Below are 20,463 nucleotides of genomic sequence, written 5' to 3' on the forward strand. Positions count from 1 at the left end.
ATTTTTTAAATAAATAAAATGTGAATTTTATAACCGTTTTAAGTTTCTTTTCAATTTAGTAAACGTAACAATTGAATACTTTTTTTAAGTTTCTCAAGAGCACACTGTGTAAAATAAAGGTTTTTTGGTGGCACTCAAAAAGTCCTCAATGTTAATTTTGTCACCTTTAAGGGCGAACAGTTTTTCACTCTTGATCAAGATTTGAGAAAATTCCATTTAAGTTATTGCTTATATGTATGGTATTTTAATTTACCTATTACAGTATACCAGTACTAAGTGGTCATAAATCGTACCATTTGTGGGCTTGTATACGCTTCACGTATGACGCCTTTAACTCTACAATTATTTTCAACGAGGCCTTATCTCGTTATTTGTTTAGCTGAGACTAACTGACTCCAGTGAGGGGGAGGGGGGAGTGTAGCGGACGAACGGGAAATATTAGGTTATATACTCCCTCCCAACCTGGAAAACGGGCTATCTGACCAGAAGCGGAAGACCTCGTGACCTACCGAAGGTGTTTTCGGGAGATTTCGCGGAAGCCGAACAACAGTACGATTCGGGAAGGTCAAGCCACAAGGTTAAGATTAAATTGGTACTTAGTGCTGATTGGCGCCATTTCTCAATATCTTCGCTTTTGTATTAATCGATGAGAATAGGAGTTAAGATAGTAAAGGTAAATGTTTATTTATTAATAATTATTTAGAGACCAATTTTACGGTACTATAGGAATATACGTTTTTAGGGTTCGGGTTCACCGTTAATATTAAGGAAGTGTAACCCTTCAGGCTCATATTTCCCACATAATTAAATTTTTCTGTGTGTTTTACTTTTGCCATTACATTTTCCCCCGCACTCCTAACCATTTTGGCATTTTGATAATAATTTAGCTATTTATTGATGTATTATTGATTATTCCTAAAAACCAATATGCCCAATGTCTTCACATTCAAAGATCTAGTATATAAAAATAATCCTAGTTGTCTAATAATAACTAAAATTAACTTTAGCTTAAAACTTAAATAACTTTTGAATAGAAGGAATTCATGATAGTTTATACAGATTATAGAATTCGATCTACCCTCCTATAAAATCTAAAATTAAATTAATTAATTAAACAGTGTTCTTAAAATAAATTATAACCTAAATCCCTGCCTTCAGCAAGGCTAAAATTAAATCCCTCGCTAATGAAAGTGTTCTTCTCTCTTTCAAAAGACCATGGTGAAATACGTCCATCCCTTCCAAAGCCCAGATATTTCCAAAACTTTCCCGAGTTATGCGATGGACAAAAGGACGGGACCAACAACGTTCCCTCAGTTCACAACGACACCATAAAACTATTTTCATGTTCGCAGGCCTTAGACCTACAACCAGGTAACATGACCCCCAACAAAAGCGCGAACTTTGCCAGGCTGCCGCCACAAGGTCGCTGGGGCACCGGAGTTTTCGCTTAGAGATGAACTAAAAATCCCGAGACCATCTGGAATCCACACTGGGGATTTCCTCACCACAATCAGGTACAATTCCGTTTAAACGTCTGGGCTGGTCTTCTGGGAGATCGCGTTATTGGGCCATTTGTTCTTCCGCGTCTACTCAATGGGCAGAACTACCTGGCCTTTCTACAAAATGAAGTCGCATACGAGTTGGAAGATGTGCCATTTGTCGACGTCCCACGCCGTTGGTCCCAGCATGACGGTGCTACTGCCCACCAAGAAAGACACGTCATGCAGTACCTTAACAACGAGTTCCCTGGGCGATGGATAGGCTAGAACGGTCCAGTACGATGGCCTCCGAGGTCCCCAGATTTCGCACCGCCGGACTTTTTCCTGTGGGGATTCGTCAAGGAGGAAGTGTAGAAAACGCCTGTCACTAACGAAGAAGATCTACGGCAGAGAATCATCGCAGCGTTCCAACTCGTAACTCCCGAGATGGTCCGTGCTTAGTTTCAAAATATTCTTCATCGCGCACGGATTTGTATTGCAGCGGACGGTGGAATTATTGAACCTCATTTAAAATAAGACGCGTGAATTCTGGAATTCTATTATGTACATTGTTTTTCTCTAAAAAATTATTTAAAATGATTTGGCTAAAAAACATTTTTTTTTATCGTTACAAACATACGATCATTTCAAATTAGATAGGTTTCTCTAAATTTCTTTTTCATGAGACGTAAACCTTTTCGGGTAGTACCAACTTGTTTTTTTAATGACGTAATATTTCAATGAAAAATTGGCCAATTAAAGGTTTTCGAGTATACGCTCTACAGCTTTTTGTTTGAAAATATTTGTGAAAATTCCAAAAGAAAAGGGTCCTCCCCGAGAGAGTATATCCTGATAATTTCACACTTCTAGAAACTATAGTTTTTGAGAAAAACACCTGGGCCGATCAAATTAAAACACCCTGTATAATAATAATAATAATAATAATCAGCTAGGCTAATACCCAAGGCACCACCCTCAGCCTAAGTCATCGAGCGACTTTATATTAAATAAACCCCGATGAATCCCTCGCGCAACGTCGCGAGCGAAACAACCGATTACCCAACAATCCCGAGAGAGGAAAACCAGATGAAAGAGACTGATTCCCTCGTCTAACCAGATGTTTCAGACCGAAATCCAAAGTTACTTCTCCCTCGCTAGCTTGTAAGTAGTCAGAATAAAGAGAAGAGTATAGGAAGACACCCGCATTCCGACCGTAAAACCGTAGACGGGCGATAAAGAGGGTAAAAGAGAATAGTGAAAAGAGTTAATTAAAACGCGTCAACAAGCCACCCCAAATACGTCCCGTTCTAAAAAGTGCGTGTGTCAGGCATCTAGCGTGAACCCGTAAGCGAAGAGACGACAGCGTAGTGGAGGACATGGAAATCATGTGATGAGTAGAAAATATTTTATTTCTATGGTATGTAAATTTAATTTTAGAAATAACCTAGTATATTATTATGATTCCCCCTCTGAAATATTAGGCACTAATCAAACACCCACTAATTATCCCTATTTGAACTACATAATTTGAACCGCTGATAATAATTATTTGTTTCGATATAGCCACTTGGTTTTTTACAGTGTAACTTATATTTTTATAGCCTTTAATTTACATATTTTTATTCATTTTAAGGCTAATTGTGTGTTTTTAAATAAAAGGGATCAAAAATGTTTATTCTTAAAGGAAAAGTCCAGGTTGGGTAAATTTTGGTTTTATTTCAAAGATCATGTTTAAATATACTCAAAAATATCAGTCGTAAAATTGTATCTTTTTTTGATGAGAAGAAATTAATTTTTAAACGAGCCAAATTTACCCGCCCAGCGAGCTGCTATTTTCTTTCGCCTTCTCTCCGCAGACCGCACGCGGAGCAAGCGCGCGCAGGGAACAGAGCGCTGTCATAGCGCGAACAGCGCGTGATTAAAGTCCTAAAACGTCACGGCGAAAAAAATGGCAGATTGCTTGGCGGGTAAATTTGGCTCGTTTAAAAATTAATTACTCGTCATTAAAAAAAGATACAATTTTACGACTGTTATTTTTGAGTTTATTTAAACATGACCTTTCAAATAAATCCAAATCTTACCCAACCTAAACTTTTCCTTTAATAAAATATATTTCTAATTGTTACTCTTTCTGAATAGGTGCTCTAAAAGTGGTCGTAACGTTAAATTGTGAATGTCATATCGCGTTCGGTGCAGCAACATATGCCATATTTTCAGAAATGAAATCTGCATTTCTGTCAAAGAAAAACCATTACATTAGTATTTACTACCTAGTGCAGTGACTGCCACACTATAGCCAGCTTTGACTTTCTTCGACGCGAGCACTGGTACCCAACCATTCGGAAAAACCGGTTTGTCTTCTTCGCCTCTCGTCCTCAGTCTCATTCTCTGGTACACCACATGATCCGTTGCTCTGTCAGGACCATTCAAGTTGCAATATTTGTACGTCTTAGAATCCGACTGAAAAGAATAGTAAGTTGAATATCAGTTGCAAAGATAAACTAAATGAGCAATAAATATTTCAGTGACGAGCGCTTCCAAATCATTTCGTGGGATATTTGATATTTTGCCCCAATTACGGGCTCCGAAAAAAAAACGAAAATAAAACGAACTCCAATTCCGAGTGAAAAATGAGTAAGAAAAGAAACGAGCTCCCAATCTGCTTATCAAATAAAGTAAAATGAAACGAGTTTCAATTGCGAGCGTTAAAAAACTAGCTCTCATACCACGTCTCAAATTGGCTCGAAAAGAAAAGAGCTCTTCTTTCGAGTCTTAAAGGGATCCATCACTCACAACAGGGGGAGGCATAGGGGTAAGGTAAAATCCAGACTTGCAGTGTGCTTCAAAACCAGTTTTTTGTGACCCCTATGCCTTCCCCTGTTGTGAGTGAGGAATCCCTTTAAATGAACGCGAAAAGAGACGAGTTTGGACAAAAATTTAAAAAGAGTAGTTTATGAAATTGCATGTTGGTGTTCAAACGTACAAATAAACGAAAAACTAGATATAACTGGAAAACGTTTTTATTTAATTTCAAATTTCTATGGAACATTTCTCGTGCAGGGGGACATTTACTAGTGTAAAATTGATTGACCTTGAAACCATGTCTTCAAGGTCATTCAAAAATTATCTCGAGAACCGTTGGGTTTACGGATTTGGTTCCAATTAGAAAGCTGTTGATCGCCATATTATTAGTTCAAATAACTTTGACCAAATTTGACCGAATTTGACCAGTCAGAAGCCAAGAAATTGAAGGTTAATGAATTGAACTGATTTCTGTAATATCGGTTGTCATGAAAACAAGAAAGAATAATTAATGCCTTCCCTGACATTTCAATTGAAATGTTGAACAAGACCATAAGCTCCGTCGTTAAACGAGCTCAAGCATGTGTCGTGGCCGACACTATTCAGAATTTATTTGACTTAGTCACATTAAAACTAATCACATTATTCTATTACCTGAATTCATTAACCTTCAATTTATCGGCTTCTGTTTGGTCAAATTTAGTCAAATTAAAGTTATTTGAACTAATAATAAGGCGAGCAACAACTGTGTAATTGGAACCAAACCCAACGGCTCTGGAGATGGTTTTTGAATGACCTTGAAGACATGGTTCAAGGTCATTCAATTTTACACAAGTAAATGTCCCCCTGCACAAGCAATGTTCCAAAGAAATTTGAAATAAAAAAAATCAATTTCAAATTTTTATTCGACACCCTATTTATAGGACAGACGGTCACAGACCTAACGTACAATAACAGAAAGAATAAGAAACATAGGACTTACGTAAGAAATCAGAGAAATGTCCAATGGTATTGCTCAACGTATTTGAGAATATGACTTTCATTCAATAAAATAGAATGGTTTTAAATTGTTAAGAGATTTAAATTTGAATAAAGGCTGTTCGTAAGTTACTAATTGGGGTTACATCAATTATCCATTTGACTATATTTACTTATTGTATTATCTTTATTCCACACGCCCTATTTTATTATAAAATATTATTTAAACCCATTTTATAATTTTAATTTTCAACTGTTCTATATATCATAAAATCATTTCTTAAATTAAGTGATAAAAAGTAATAAATTTAATTTTACCTTTTTCGAAGCTGAAGAGAAGATGTAGTTATATGTAAAATACGCGGAAAAACATCCAATCAAGAAAATTAACCCGAATACGCTGAAATTGGACGAAACGGAAATGTAATTGATGATAGTGTCCACGACCGCAATGTGATTCATATAATAATCAGAGTCTTCCATAGTCTAGCTACCTACAAGCGGTGAAATTAAAATGTAAGTAAATAATTTGTACTCGAGATTAATAAAATGGTAGACCTTTATTTATCTTTCTTCCAAAGTTCAAATCAACACTCGCACTTCATCACAGCTAAGCAGCTAGCTATAATCTGCATCGCAAAACAAATTGTATTAAATAATGCAAATTAGTAATTATCAACGTTTACCAAACGTGTTTTGGCACTTTTTAGAAACACGTAGTATGTACGTGATGTTAATACCTGGAAACGCCCAAACCGACTAACGAATATGCGAAATGTTTTCTTTAAAAGGTAAAAACGTTATCTTTAAATTTTATTTTTAGATGATATTTGCAGTGGCATAGCCAGAAACGCGTCCAAGGTCTGTGAGACTATGTTAAAGTTAAGATGGGGTAAGGAAGGGGATAAAATTTGGCATATTCAAAGGAGGGTTTTTAAAAGGAACCATTCACTTGTCTACGCCACTGGTTATTTGTCAACTTTTTGACACCTTAATTACCAATTTACTGATACATTTTGGAAATATACCCGGTATGCTGAAGCACGTGTAAATGAGGCATATATCTACGTGAGCACAACGTAAAGCTTAACACTTTTCTAACCTAGTTATTTATCTACTATTTATATACGAAAAAACTACTTGTCTGCCAATCTTGTGATATATATACCATATCTATACGTAGGAAACACGTGTAGTGAAACACATGACTGAATAAGTGCCTTATATACTAACTTACCACGTTGAAACGACGTATATATTTTACTCAACACGGAATATAAATGATTATTACTAAATATCACTCTAATATACACGTGCTTGTGCTACCTGGGATCTATTTATCGTAGCAAAAGAAGAGGTATCGGAATTATGACAAACGATCCCTCACGTTTTTAAAATGAACTCATCATCAGTTTTGAAGAAATCAATATATTAGTAATTTCGATACGCCAAATATTGTGACAATCGAATATCTATTCTATTGCATTCGTTCGTTTTTTTATATTATTATTTAAGATATTTTATTGGGCAACCAAATGATGTACATAAAAACCAGCGGATTGTTGCACAACGTGTGACGTTATATTCCGAGTATACTGATATTGAGTAAATTTTACACACATTTTACAAATACAAAATAAATTTAAAAAAATGTCCGAGACAACCTTAGTATAGAAGAAGTAAACAGTAATACCAATAGAAATGTAATATAAAACATGAAGGGGTATGTTAATAACTACAGGTTGTGAACTTTGGGTGAGGCATTATAAGATGACTTGGGCCTAAGGCGGTGCCTTAGGTATTAGCCTAGCTGATTATTATTATTATTATTATTATTATTATTATTATTATTATTATTATTATTATTATTATTTAAATGTCCTAATCACTTTGAAAATATATTCAGAAATCGCTAAAAATTGGTTTAAATTTAACAGCGAAGAGTCAAAGAATGCCTTGATTGTTTTTTTTTGCAAAAGTTCAATAACCATTTATTACCTTCAAAATACACAAACATTTATTGTGTATATGATTAAAAATGCATAAACTTCGAAAATTTATTGTTTTACCTAGGCTGGCTCGAATTGATTTTATAACAATATTTAATTGTTTTCATGTCAATTACATTTTACCGAAATCATTTCCCGAGATGGTAATTTTTCTTTAATTACTTTATTTTATTATCTCAAATCACTTAAGTAATAAATATGCGTTAATGCATTTCGCCATTTTTAGTATTTTTGTTTGATGAAAATAAATTTCCCCCTTGAAAATATTACAATTAGTAGAGTATTTGGGAAATTTTGGGCACAGAGACGTTTTCTTAATAAAATTGAATTTTATTTTATTAATTGGCAGCTAAAAACAACTTTTGGGAATTAGAGTTCCTGATTGACTCTCGTCAAACGCCTTTTGCACATGGTAATATTGAAACCCACTAGAGATTCTTTGCAAACCATAACGTGATTGATACGTCAACGGCTCTTAACTTTCCTCCCAGATCCTCAACGAAAAAAGGAAGTGCTGGCTCCTCAATGTCTACCGCGACCTCGAGATTTCACTGGTTAAATTTGTCGAGCTTCTCCTAAGTGTCAGTCAACTGCTCTGAACCTTCACCGACTTGGTAGTGGTCTTTAAGGAAACTAATCAAGGTGCAATCGCTGAGCTCCGTACATAAGATGCATATTGGCGTACTCATAATTCGTAAAGTTAATCATGGTTTTTGCAAATGATAATGTGTGAAATTGTTTAATGAACTAAATTACCACGATTAATTATATTTAAAAACACTTTTTTTTAAAAAAAATAGGGTGCGCACAAAATATATTAGTTTCAAAAATTTGCTGTGATTTTAAAAACGAAATTTAGCCACAAATAAGGAACTTTGTTCCAATAAAAATTTCTTATAATAGGCTTTGCTGGTGCTAAAATATTTTCAAATCAAAAATGATAACAAATAAATTTTTATTTTAACCAAATTTAGTATGATCAATGACAGATTATCGTTTTTGGCACCATACAAACCACGGCCGCATCGCTGAAACCTATTTCCATCAGTTATAAACTACTGAGAGAGGCGACTTCATGCGCGACAAAATTTAACGCTAACCACATTTGTGTCAAGAGAGCAGACGTTAGTCATTTAACGAAATTGCCCATTTCGGCAAATATTTATGAAAACAAGATTTTAATATAAAAATTTAACATGTTTTATTTCATTAAATCCTATAATATTTTTGATAAAAAGTACAAAATATTAAACTGATTTGGAAAATTCGTTTTTATATTCGTAGGTGATCGACAAGCCTTTCCAATAAGAAAGCTCTAGTGAATACTGAACAAAATTTTATTGAAATTGGTAGATTAAAAAATGGCCTATTTCCTACCAAGTTATAGGTCAATGAAAAAGAAATTCCTACTAGGTGACATAACCGTTTTAAAAGACTTTCCGATAAAATATTTTAATTGTATGTCTGTGCTTATTTTTCACCAAAACAGTTCGTTTTAAATTCATTAATTTAAATAATTTATTAAATCTTAATTTCTTAGAAAATTAATGGATTAACTCCCTTTTGCATTGCAATATGTTACGTAAAAATAGACCTTTTAGAAAGCCCCCTAACCGAAAAAAAAACCGATGAAATTGTACTCAATTTCTCCGAACTTTTTAAATTTTAGATGGTTCCCTATTGGAAAAATATAATTTAAAATTTGTTAATTCTAGGTAATATTTTTTTTTGCAAAATTGAGATACCCTGTATTCTAATTATTGGATATACAAAATTAATGCGAAATTAATATGGCGAATGGGCCGACTAATTACGCTATAATTTCGACTTTATGTTTGCTCGTCGCGATCTATTCTTTCGGCTAGTTCTGCTTTATAAATAAAGCTTAGGTTTTGTTCCAATTTTGGTGGACTTTTTCACTATTACACTCGATTCTTTACATTGATTTTTTTCGTCATAGAAGCTTTAAAATATTTAGGAATCTAACGCCACTCGACCGTCTAAACATTAATATTCCATTTATCTTCATTTTGTTATATTATTACAAAATTATTAAAAGCATAATTTTTGTGTAGAGTTTGAACCTATGACCTAAAAAACTGTAATTCAAAACGAAGATAACGTTTCTCAAGTATCTTTGCGTGCATATATCGTGGTCTCAAGGCCCTTTCATCTTTACATTTAATCCTGCTTTCGCTGGGAACGTATAGCGCCTATTCTTTACTGTTTCCTCTTCAAAACTTCTTTTTTTCTCGTTGATTATTTATTTACCATTTTTATTTCCAAAATTTACGTGTAATATGTATTCTGAATACCTGCAATTAAAAGTGCAATAAATATATTGCTTTAATTGAATAGTCCCATAAGAAATAAAATAAATAAAAAACACAATAAAATTTAGATAGGTTTCAATTTAATTTAGTTGTGAAAAGGCTTAAGCCACCTACTACCGATTTGTTATCTTTCATTTCCTAATATCTACCTATTCTGACCAAACCAATTTCATTTAAGGTTTTCGAGTATGCTCTACAACATGTTCGTTGACAGTTTTCGTCTACCAGCTAGCGTTAAAAAAATAAAAATTCCAAACCCGGGAAAAAAGTCACGAGTTTGTGGAAATTTGCAAATAAAAACGACCTTCCCCGATAGTGTACATCCTGAAAATTTAATATTTCAAATTAATATTGTTTTTGAACAAAATGCCTGGGGTGATCAAATTAAAACACCCTGTATACAATTTAGGCTTATTTAATGATGGCATCTGTCTTATCAGAAGAAAAGACTATATATGGGTAGATAAACAAGTTTTGTTTGACATAATAATTGGTTAATTGATAAACAATTATCCGCGAATATTTAAATAAAAATGAATATTTATTCAAGTTTTGTTGGGTGTATTTTATCAATTTTACTATAGGGATTATGATATATTTTATGAAAAAAAACAAACAACATCTTTTAAAAAGATAATGTTTCCTCGGTTCTTGGTGAAGCGTAAGTGTATCCGTGGTTCTGCGGTAAAACGCTTACCTGTCGTTCAAGAGGGCTCGGGTTCGAATCCCGGCCGATTAAAAATCATACTACACCCAATGACAAAAAGAGGGCGCTTTTGGAAAAACCTTTTCCATGATTCTAAGAAACTGGGTACGCAGTGATTACCCTTTGCCCCGAAAATGCGAACGCGTTCGCAGGCCTGACAGACAGACAGACCCACCCACAGACAGACAGACAGACACGGTGGTTGTATAACCCCTCCTAGGGTACAAAGTCCCCTCGGAGATGTAAAAATACGGGCATTAAACATCATTACAAATTGTTTATCTTATTAAAATAGCTACGATGGTTAACGAGAAAACGTCACATTGTCGTAACGTATTCATTTCCAGTTAGTAATCACTGATACTCTTATCCCCCAGGTGGATGACCTATAAGGTCCCTTATCTTAAGTTTCCCTCCATTGGAGTGGGTATTCGTAGGTTTCGGATTTTGCTTTACAAATAATCAATGGACACAATTTATCTAGCACCTAGTGGTGGAACAATAACTTTTCTATAAGTGTGAAAATATTTTCAGAACCTATTAAATATCAGTGAATTACTTAACTATTAATAATAATTATTTCTAGTTTAAACCATTTTTGTAAAAAATCACTTGTCCAACCCATAAAATCCCTATTAATATTATATTACTTAATGAAATTACAAAACCATTTTTAAGGTAAAATTTTAAATGGTAAAAAAATATATGTTTTAACCCAACAATATCTGAAGAGTGACCTTCCTTACGAGAAACACAGGATTCTTCTCAAAATGTAGAATGTTTCGAATTTAACAAATAAGCAGGTGGTCTTAAAATATAATTGGGCTGTGCCAATAACTTGATACTAACGGCTTTAAAAGTCGCATGATGACTTAGGCCTAAGGTGGTGCCTTGGGTATTAGCCTAGCTAATTATTGGTTTTGGTGTTACAAATCGTAATTTTTAAGATATACATGTTACAGTATATGATATTAGTTGGTAGTTGAGCAATCGATTTTTTCGGGTCGGTCGGGTTGGCGATGCTCGAGTATTCATTTGGGGGTGCTGAGCATCCCCGGTCACCCCCCCCCCTCCCATATACGGGCCGGCCTTTAATTATTGACGGACTCATTTGCTAAGATAAAAAATAATTACTCCGATTTTGTACAATCGTAATTCCAGGTATTAGCTAGTGCTATTACAAGGAAAGATTTGGTTTTTACACACAATCCTAGGGATTTGTGTATATAAGTGACCATAAGTAACAAATAAATGTGATACTCGACGTCTGACCAGAATTAACAAATAAGTGTGACCACAGAAGTAAGAAATAAGTATAAGTGCAAATAAGTATGGCCGTGGATATATATTGGTTATGTCACCGGCGTTGCAGGTTGCTGTGAATAGCTCCAACAAACTTAACACATCAGGAGGATTGTGTGTGTTTATTTTCCAAAACCATAAGCAGTCTGTTTATGGTGCATTTCTTCTTAGAACAATGTGCTATGGTTGACCTTTTGACAAGTTTGGGCACGATCGGGCAAGATAAAGCCGAGATATAAGCGATAATGTCTTACCCCCGCCAATAAAAAATAATACTTTCGCTCATTTACTTTTGGTAACACTTTTTTTCCCTTTTCGCAATTTAAAAGTATAATTGTGTTAATTATGAGCTAGCGAAACAAAATCTTTGATCTGAAACAACTCGTATCTTGTTTAACGTTCGCTTTATAGCCTTGACAAGTTTGCCCCCACCCAATCACGTGATATCCAACTTACCCTTGTTGAAAAAATAAATAAAACTTTAATTTATTTACTTTTGGAGATAAATAAATAATTAAATAATTACATATTAAACAATCAATACACATTTTAAAACATAAGAAATTACAATGTGTGGAATTGGTTGATATCCGACCGAGATATAGCCACTAATGTATCACCCCGGTCGAAATAAAGTAAAACTTAAATTTATTTTCTATTTGGAGATATAACGTTTTTTTACATTTGCAATCCAAAGTCATAATTTTCAGAGGTGGGCATTCTCAATTTTACCTTTTCCAAAATGATAACTCACAATTCTCAAATTGCCTTTCTCAAGTGAGCGAGTGACGGCGGCAGACGATTTTATTTTAATCCAAAGGTATAATTTTACCCAAATAGGATAGCTTGTTGGTTTTCAATAGTAAAATAATACATTTTAAAGTAACATAATCAAATAAAACAATTATTTTAAAATAAATAATAAATTAATTACATAAACAATCAATAAATATTTTAAAACAAATCATTACAATGGGCGATATCCGCCAGAGATATAGCCCCTAATGTATTATGAAAACTTTAATTTATTTACTTATGGAGATACAATGTTTTTGGTTTTAGCGAACCAAAGGTATAATTTTATCTTTTGAGTTTGGAGATATCCACCTGAGATAAAGCCACTAATGTATTACTTTGTCAATATAAAATAATTCTTACATTTATTTTTGAAGATACAAAGTTGTTTATATTATCTCTTGTTACTCTTGCAATTCAAAGGTATAATTTTACCCAAATAGATAGCTGGTTGGTTTTCAATAATAAATTAATATATTCAAAAGTTCGAAAAAGGGTTATTATAAAGTTACATAATCAATTAAAATTCCAAAAATAATTATTTTAAAAATAAATAAAAACATAAATAACTTTATTTTTTTAAATTAAAAATAGCAACATTGTTAACACCTTAACACGTAGACAGAATTTTCTCTGTCTATACGCAGTGAACGGACGGGTGTCATTTTGGGACTAAATTAAAAACAAAATTAAGTTTAATAATTTTGATTATTTTCAAATAAAACATTCCTTACTTAAGTTGATCTATAATTTTAACTTTCTGCTGAACCACGTTACCAGAAACACGCAAAGCAAGGGTAGAAGACACGGTCTATGAAATTCTGCCGGATTGTGTTTTTATCAAACACGCCCTGCAAAAATAGCTCTCTTTAAATCTTTAAATTAAACCATTCTATTATAATAACACTTTTAAATTATTCGGGTTTGTATCTCGCACCCATGCTAGCTTTGAACAGTGCTTTGCATAACAACCTTGTAGAACTGAATTTATAACACACCCCTTAATTGTCGTCAGTTGTAGAATTTATCCACTGAAATTAAAAGAGCGGTTTTATGTGGAATTCCCTCTACACAATACATTGAGCAACAGCATCATTGGTTTTGAAAATAACCAACATGTTTTAATGTTTTTAAAAAATTAATATTCCGCTGGAATTTGCTTAAATTGATAAAATTATTATGTTGTAGAAGATTTACATACCGAGCTTAATATATAAAATATATATATATCTCGAACTTTTTCTATTACATATGTTTAAAAATCATGATTAATCAAAAAGCCAGATTCGGAATGTCTCACTGGAAAAAGGTTAATTTTCTCAAAAATAATTTTTTATCTTTTATTAATAAATAATAAGTATAACCTTGTACCCAAATATCGAACTTTAATTATAAAACCATTTAACTTTATCGTATATGCTTTTACCTAGATGGAATTATTTACGTGTTTAAACAGGCTATGCCACTTGTTGACCTTGTGTGCTTTCCGCAAGTACGGGCTTAAATTCTGTTATTCAAATAAAAAGGTAAAACCAAAATTTCTTTTACACAAATTATAATCTGTTTTCAATCCGAGGTATCACATTAAGCAAGAATTTAGCTTAAATTACAATTTACTAATTAGACAACATGTTCTTCAAACTGTATCATAAAACCCTGGATTCATGGATTTCAGTTTAAATTTAATTTAAACAAGTAAATAACAATGTATAAAAACCAGTCCGCTTAAAAGTTTCTCTTGGTAGATATGATTAAATCCTTCTAAAGATTAGATCATCCCTATCTATGGTTGTTTGACGAACATTTTATTGATGAAGTACAACCATTATCTCTAAATATAATGATATAACCCGGCCACCTAAATTAAAAGGCTTTAGAATTCGCTCGATGACTTAGGCCTAAGGTGGTGCCTTGGGTATTAGCCTAGCTGATTATTAACAATTGGAAGCATCGCCCTCAATCTAAATTTTTTTTCCACACAAAATTCTTTTAAATCACCACAAATTATAAATGTGGATCACGTATTAATATAATATTCCACAGAGTTTGTAAAAAAAAATATAAATAGTAGATTTTTTATATACTAATATTAATAATAAGTATAGTTTTATACATGTATTTACAATCCTGACTAGCAAATGTTCAAATTCGTTTAGGGTTTAGCTTTTATTTCTTTTCATAATGGAGTAATCTACATGTACTTAATTTTATCCTACTTATTGTTCTTCGTTGTATCAACCACACAAATATGATCTCCCTTAAAACGTGGAGGAATTTTTGACAGGTGATTAATCGAATGGAGCTTGTAACGTTTTTTTCTCTCACATAACGCAGCCTCTTGAAAAATGTATAAATATCCCCAGGGATTTAAATTATTTCAATAAAATCAATTACAAAACTTTATTTTAAACAAAAGACGCATCAAATAATAAAAAACAATTATATAATTCAAATAAAAAACTAAAAAAGGAGAAACATGAGAGTTTGGTTTTATATTTAATATTTTTGGGAGGTTAAACGTGTAAATTGAGTAGGTAAAGTGACATCTTCCAAGTAGGGGAAATTTTTAAGGTTATGTTAAAAGATATTCAAAGATAGTAGTGAAAAAAATATGTCAACCAACCTAATTTAACTTAAAAACAACCTAATTTACATTGTATTAGCCCTGTTTTTTATTTTATAACACTACTTAAGATTCCCTATGATAGAAAAACAACATACATATTAATTATTTACATAGTAAAAACAACCAGCAGCGTATTTAAATAAATTTGTTATTGAACTTTAAAAATTGGGTCTATAAAGCGTCAAATCGCTGAAATTTTTATAAATTGAAATTTGCAATGGTCCTCGTAAATAACAAAATATTAAGAAGATTTGGAAGCGATAAGAGTAGTTGTAGAATAATAAGCCACTGCACAATTATTAAAAACATTTTTTAGTCTGCCATCCGTAATTAATTAGATTATACTTATTATATTTTAACGATCGTGTATAGGGATAAATTTACAAACCATAGAATTGGCGACACAGATAGCGAAGTTCAATATATTCAGAACATAATTTGAAGAAACCGTAGCAGTTGTTGTTGTTTTAAAAAAAAAGTGTTTCTCAATAATACCAATCAGTCAGAACCAGTATTAAAAAACATTTTGAATAAACATAAAAATACTACAATAAAGTAATATAATAAATATCTAAGTCAAAAATTGTTTGATAGCCGCAAAAAAAGTAATTATAATGTTACATATAAATATTGGTTTTTAGCTTTTAGTAATTAATATAAACACACATAATAAAAACCAAAATTTAATTAGTGATTAATATATAATGTTTTGTTAATTTAGAAGAAATCACCTATGGACTGTGCCACGCGTTTTGAAATTTTTAATGATTAGGCTTAGTTTCTCTTTTAGATATAACAATCGCCAGCTAGATTTATCGCACGGTACTGATGAGTTCCAAATAGAACGAAACCGGTCTACCGTTGGAATTTCTGGCAATTTTATTTAGTTTTTATGTAGTTTATTACTCGAAGATCTATTTGATCCGAGATTCGCGTTTTTTGTTTGCTCGAAGACCTATTGGTACGAAGTAGAAGGAAAGTAAGGGTGTGGCGTCAGTCCCGGGGTCGGGGTCAGGTTCGGGATCGGGGTCCGGGATTTAAGGGGTGAAATGGGTGTAAAATCATCGAAAAGTCAATGTATTTAGGGTATTTCTCGCGACGATTTGTTTTTTCGTATATCAACATATTGTGTCCAGGCCAACTTGTTCATTTATCTACGCTTATCGCGAAAGACACTTGAACGTATATCTTATCACGTTTTATCGTACGGAATAAGTTGAAATGATGTAAAAATTGATAACCTAGGCGACGCGTGCGCAGATTACCCCGGGGGACGCGGTTAATTTGAATTGAAGTGTTTTGACGTCATGGAATATTCGTAGAATGGAAATATTTTTAAACTTCATTTTAATATCATTGTAGTACGCTTGGCACTTGAACCAATCTCACGAGTATTTCTTAAAACGAATATCTCGATTGCGTTTTATCGTACGAAATAAGTGGAAATTATGTAAGTTGTATGATACTTGATAACCTAGGCAGGAAGATAGCGCGCGCGTGCGCGGATTATCTGGGAGGCGCGGATTGCCCGGGGAGCGCGGTTAATTTGAATTTAAAACATGGATTCCCTCTCCGAAATAACTCATGTACCCAAAATTGGACCGCAAGTTTTTTTTCTTTTTAGGGGAATCTCTATGGGAGTTTAACATTACAATACAGCTAATAGGTCCAGTTTGGGGTACTTTTGGTCCGAAATGGAGTACATAGGGCCGAAAATGGTGACTTTGGTCGTTTTTAGGGTACTTTTGGTCTAATTTGGTCCATTTTTGGGTACATCAGAAAAGCAGTTGGAAAAACGAAGAGCCTTTTTTTTCTTCCACCCATCTCCAAACTCCAAAAATTTATTGCTTTAATTTATTTATCGCTTCCGTAGGTATAAAATAAGATAAAAACCACTTACCTATATTTAATTACGGTAAATTAAAAATACTTAATTAGTGTACTAAGTTACTTTTAAAAGAACCTTTTGTAACAATTCCAATATGTAAATATAGGTAAAAGGATTGAAAAAATACTTAAAGTAAGCGGTTTTACTGATAACCTCTAAAGGTTTTCGACACACCAGCGCGTTTTCCGCGTAGTTTTCCGAATTGGGGATCTTGTTTCTTGGTATGTTGATGAAAACTGAGAAAAATTTGGGATATACTGATAAAATATTACTCTTATTGACGGGAATTCTCGTCACTGCTTATCGAATGTAAAACACCTTTTAAGGAAAATAAATTTTTGAGACAAGGCTACCATCTATAGAAGCGTTTCTATCTCTTCAATTTTAAAAGTATCCTAATTAATTCTATATTTTTAACATTAACAAGTCTCCAAATTATACCAACTTTTAACCAATTTTCCCCAATTGTACTAATTTTTAACAGAATTTCCTAAATTATTCTAATTTTACCATAAGCCAACTTAATTTCAAAACTATTGTCTATTTATGAAAATTGAGTTTTGTACGTATTTTGAATCGTTTCATTTTTATCCCTAAAATGGGTGATTTGTAGGAAATTTATATTATTTTTATTGGCTTTACGATATTTCAAGTTAATTTATAAAATTTATAAATGAGTTTAATTAAATTAGTAATTAAGTTAAGCTGGACGTTTTATATTTATTGTGTTCTGTTACTTATAGTCATATGGATTTCCATTCATTCGAGGAAGTTAGTGAAATAATGGAAGAGTATAATAGGACGTGGTTAGATATACAAGAAATAAAAGGGCATTTGGACGAAATGGAGAAGCATTTAAAAAAGTGGGAATTGAAGTTAGAAGAAGCTTGTCAAAAGGAAATTGTACTGAGAAATAAAGTTAAAGATATAAAACCAAATACAATTGGTTTGAAAATATTGCAAGATAGTTGGAAGGGAGCAGAGAAGTAAAGGTAATAATATTGTATGTCATTGATTGGCTTAAGACCTGTTATATAAAATATAAAATAAAATATGAAATAAAATAAAATATAACATAAAATTAAATAAAATAAAATAAAAAAAATATATAAAAATATTAAAATTACTAATTTTTAACAGAATTTCCTAAATTATTCTAATTTTTGCCATAAGCCAACTTAATTTTAAAACTAATGTCTATTTACGAAAATTGAGTTTTGTAGATATTTTGAATAGTTTCATTTTTATCCCTGGTTAAAAGTTATTATAATTGGGGATATTTTGTTAAAAGTTAGTATAATTTGCGAGATTCTTTTTAAAAAAAACTGCAGAGTTTTGGTTATTTTCAAACAAAAATAGAAAATTAAAGTCTGCTTTTTGATTTTGGATACCTCGGAGCTTAAGAACAACGCTAATCACTTGCATCTTGTAAAAAACAGTAACCTGAGATTATAATTAAAATTTGCCAAACCGTTACCGGAGCCGATTTCCATTCTAATTTACGCTGAGTTTCTTTAAGTATTTTTTCAATCCTTATACCTATATTTACATATTGTAATTGTTACAAAAGGTTCTTTTAAACGTAACTTAGTACATTAATTTATTTTGGAAGTTCAAAACGTATTAAGAGCCCTTCAAAGTACTATAAAAGGATTTAATTTACAAACTAAATTAATATTTTCTTCAAACTTTCAATTCGTTATAATTTGAATTTAGGAATTGTTCATTTCATGTGTCTGCTGACAAAGGGTTAATCGTTTATTTTATAAATTATTTTATTAAATTAAAAAATATATAAATATAATAAAAAGTAAATTACATAAATCCATCGGAATTGATTTGCGGGTGTTCGGGGATTTGATAAACATCGTTAACATTTCTTATTGGACGAGGGTACGTACGTTATAATGCTATATAAAAATAATTTTTATCTAATTGTGGTAAAAAAAAATAGAAAAAATGTAAATAACTTATAAAAAGTTTTAAAAAAGTTTTGACATATTTCAAAATAAAATATAAAGAATAAAGAAATTATACACTAAGGTTCATAGTATAGCTAAATATTAGTTATTATTTCTATAGTGAAATGGCATCGAATAATCTTCGATCTTTATCTGGAGAAATTGATACACCTTCATCAATATCTATTACAAATTCGGTAATCTATATAAATAAAATAGTTTTGTATTTATATTATATAGTTACATAAGTAATTATAATTTATTTATATTTAGATAATCGGAAGTAATAATGAATCTATTGAATCCAATGTAAAGAAAATGCATCAAGATATTAACTTGGAAAATCCAAAAGATGATTCACCAGTAAGCAGTATTCAGATAATTAAAAATCATAAACAAAAACCGACTGATTACGGTGCATCAAGAGATTATATTTGTATATCTTCGAAAAAAGGTTTTGAACTTGAATAAAATTAAAAACAATAATCTAAGATACCCTTTAAAGTTAAATTCCTTTAGAGTTTATCAGTAAAACCACTTACTTTAAGTATTTTTTAATCCGTTCGGTCTAATAGTAGATTACGCACCTATAATCCATGATGTTTTCATTTAAATTCAAATTATAACGAATTGAAAGTTTGAAGAAAATATTAATTTAGTTTGTAAATTAAATCCTTTTATAGTACTTTGAAGGGCTCTTAATACGTTTTGAACTTCCAAAATAAATTAATGTACTAAGTTACGTTTAAAAGAACCTTTTGTAACAATTCCAATATGTAAATATAGGTATAAGGATTGAAAAAATACTTAAAGAAACTCAGCGTAAATTAGAATGGAAATCGGCTCCGGTAACGGTTTGGCAAATTTTAATTCTAATCTCAGGTTACTGTTTTTTACAAGATGCAAGTGATTAGCGTTGTTATTAAGCTCCGAGGTATCCAAAATCAAAAAGCAGACTTTAATTTTCTATTTTTGTTTGAAAATAACCAAAACTCTGCAGTTTTTTTTAAAAAGAATCTCGCAAATTATACTAACTTTTAACAAAATATCCCCAATTATAATAACTTTTAACCAGGGATAAAAATGAAACTATTCAAAATATCTACAAAACTCAATTTTCGTAAATAGACATTAGTTTTAAAATTAAGTTGGCTTATGGCAAATATTAGAATAATTTAGGAAATTCTGTTAAAAATTAGTAATTTTAATATTTTTATATTTTTTTTTATTTTATTTCATTTTATGTTATATTTTATTTTATTTCATATTTTATTTTATATTTTATATAACAGGTCTTAAGCCAATCAATGACATACAATATTATTACCTTTACTTCTCTGCTCCCTTCCAACTATCTTGCAATATTTTCAAACCAATTGTATTTGGTTTTATATCTTTAACTTTATTTCTCAGTACAATTTCCTTTTGACAAGCTTCTTCTAACTTCAATTCCCACTTTTTTAAATGCTTCTCCATTTCGTCCAAATGCACTTTTATTTCTTGTATATCTAACCACGTCCTATTATACTCTTCCATTATTTCACTAACTTCCTCGAATGAATGGAAATCCATATGACTATAAGTA

The 20,463-nt window shown here is 31.7% G+C and overlaps 1 protein-coding gene across 1 annotated transcript in view; it reads right to left on the reverse strand.

The window, feature by feature from the left end:
• LOC149955573 (cholesterol 7-desaturase nvd 1-like) overlaps positions 1-5,741 on the reverse strand; it is a 38,839-nt gene extending 33,098 nt beyond the window's left edge. The window contains exons 1-2 of the mRNA XM_090166695.1: positions 5,577-5,741; positions 3,749-3,938 (exon numbers count right to left, since the gene is read on the reverse strand). Coding sequence (XP_090022821.1) covers positions 3,749-3,938; positions 5,577-5,741 — 355 coding nt within the window. The remainder of the gene's footprint in view (positions 1-3,748; positions 3,939-5,576) is intronic.
• Positions 5,742-20,463: the final 14,722 nt, after the last annotated feature.

Source organism: Leiobunum rupestre, chromosome 2 (assembly GCF_980474605.1).
Source record: "Leiobunum rupestre chromosome 2, qqLeiRupe1.1.hap1, whole genome shotgun sequence".
NCBI lineage: Eukaryota > Metazoa > Arthropoda > Arachnida > Opiliones > Sclerosomatidae > Leiobunum > Leiobunum rupestre.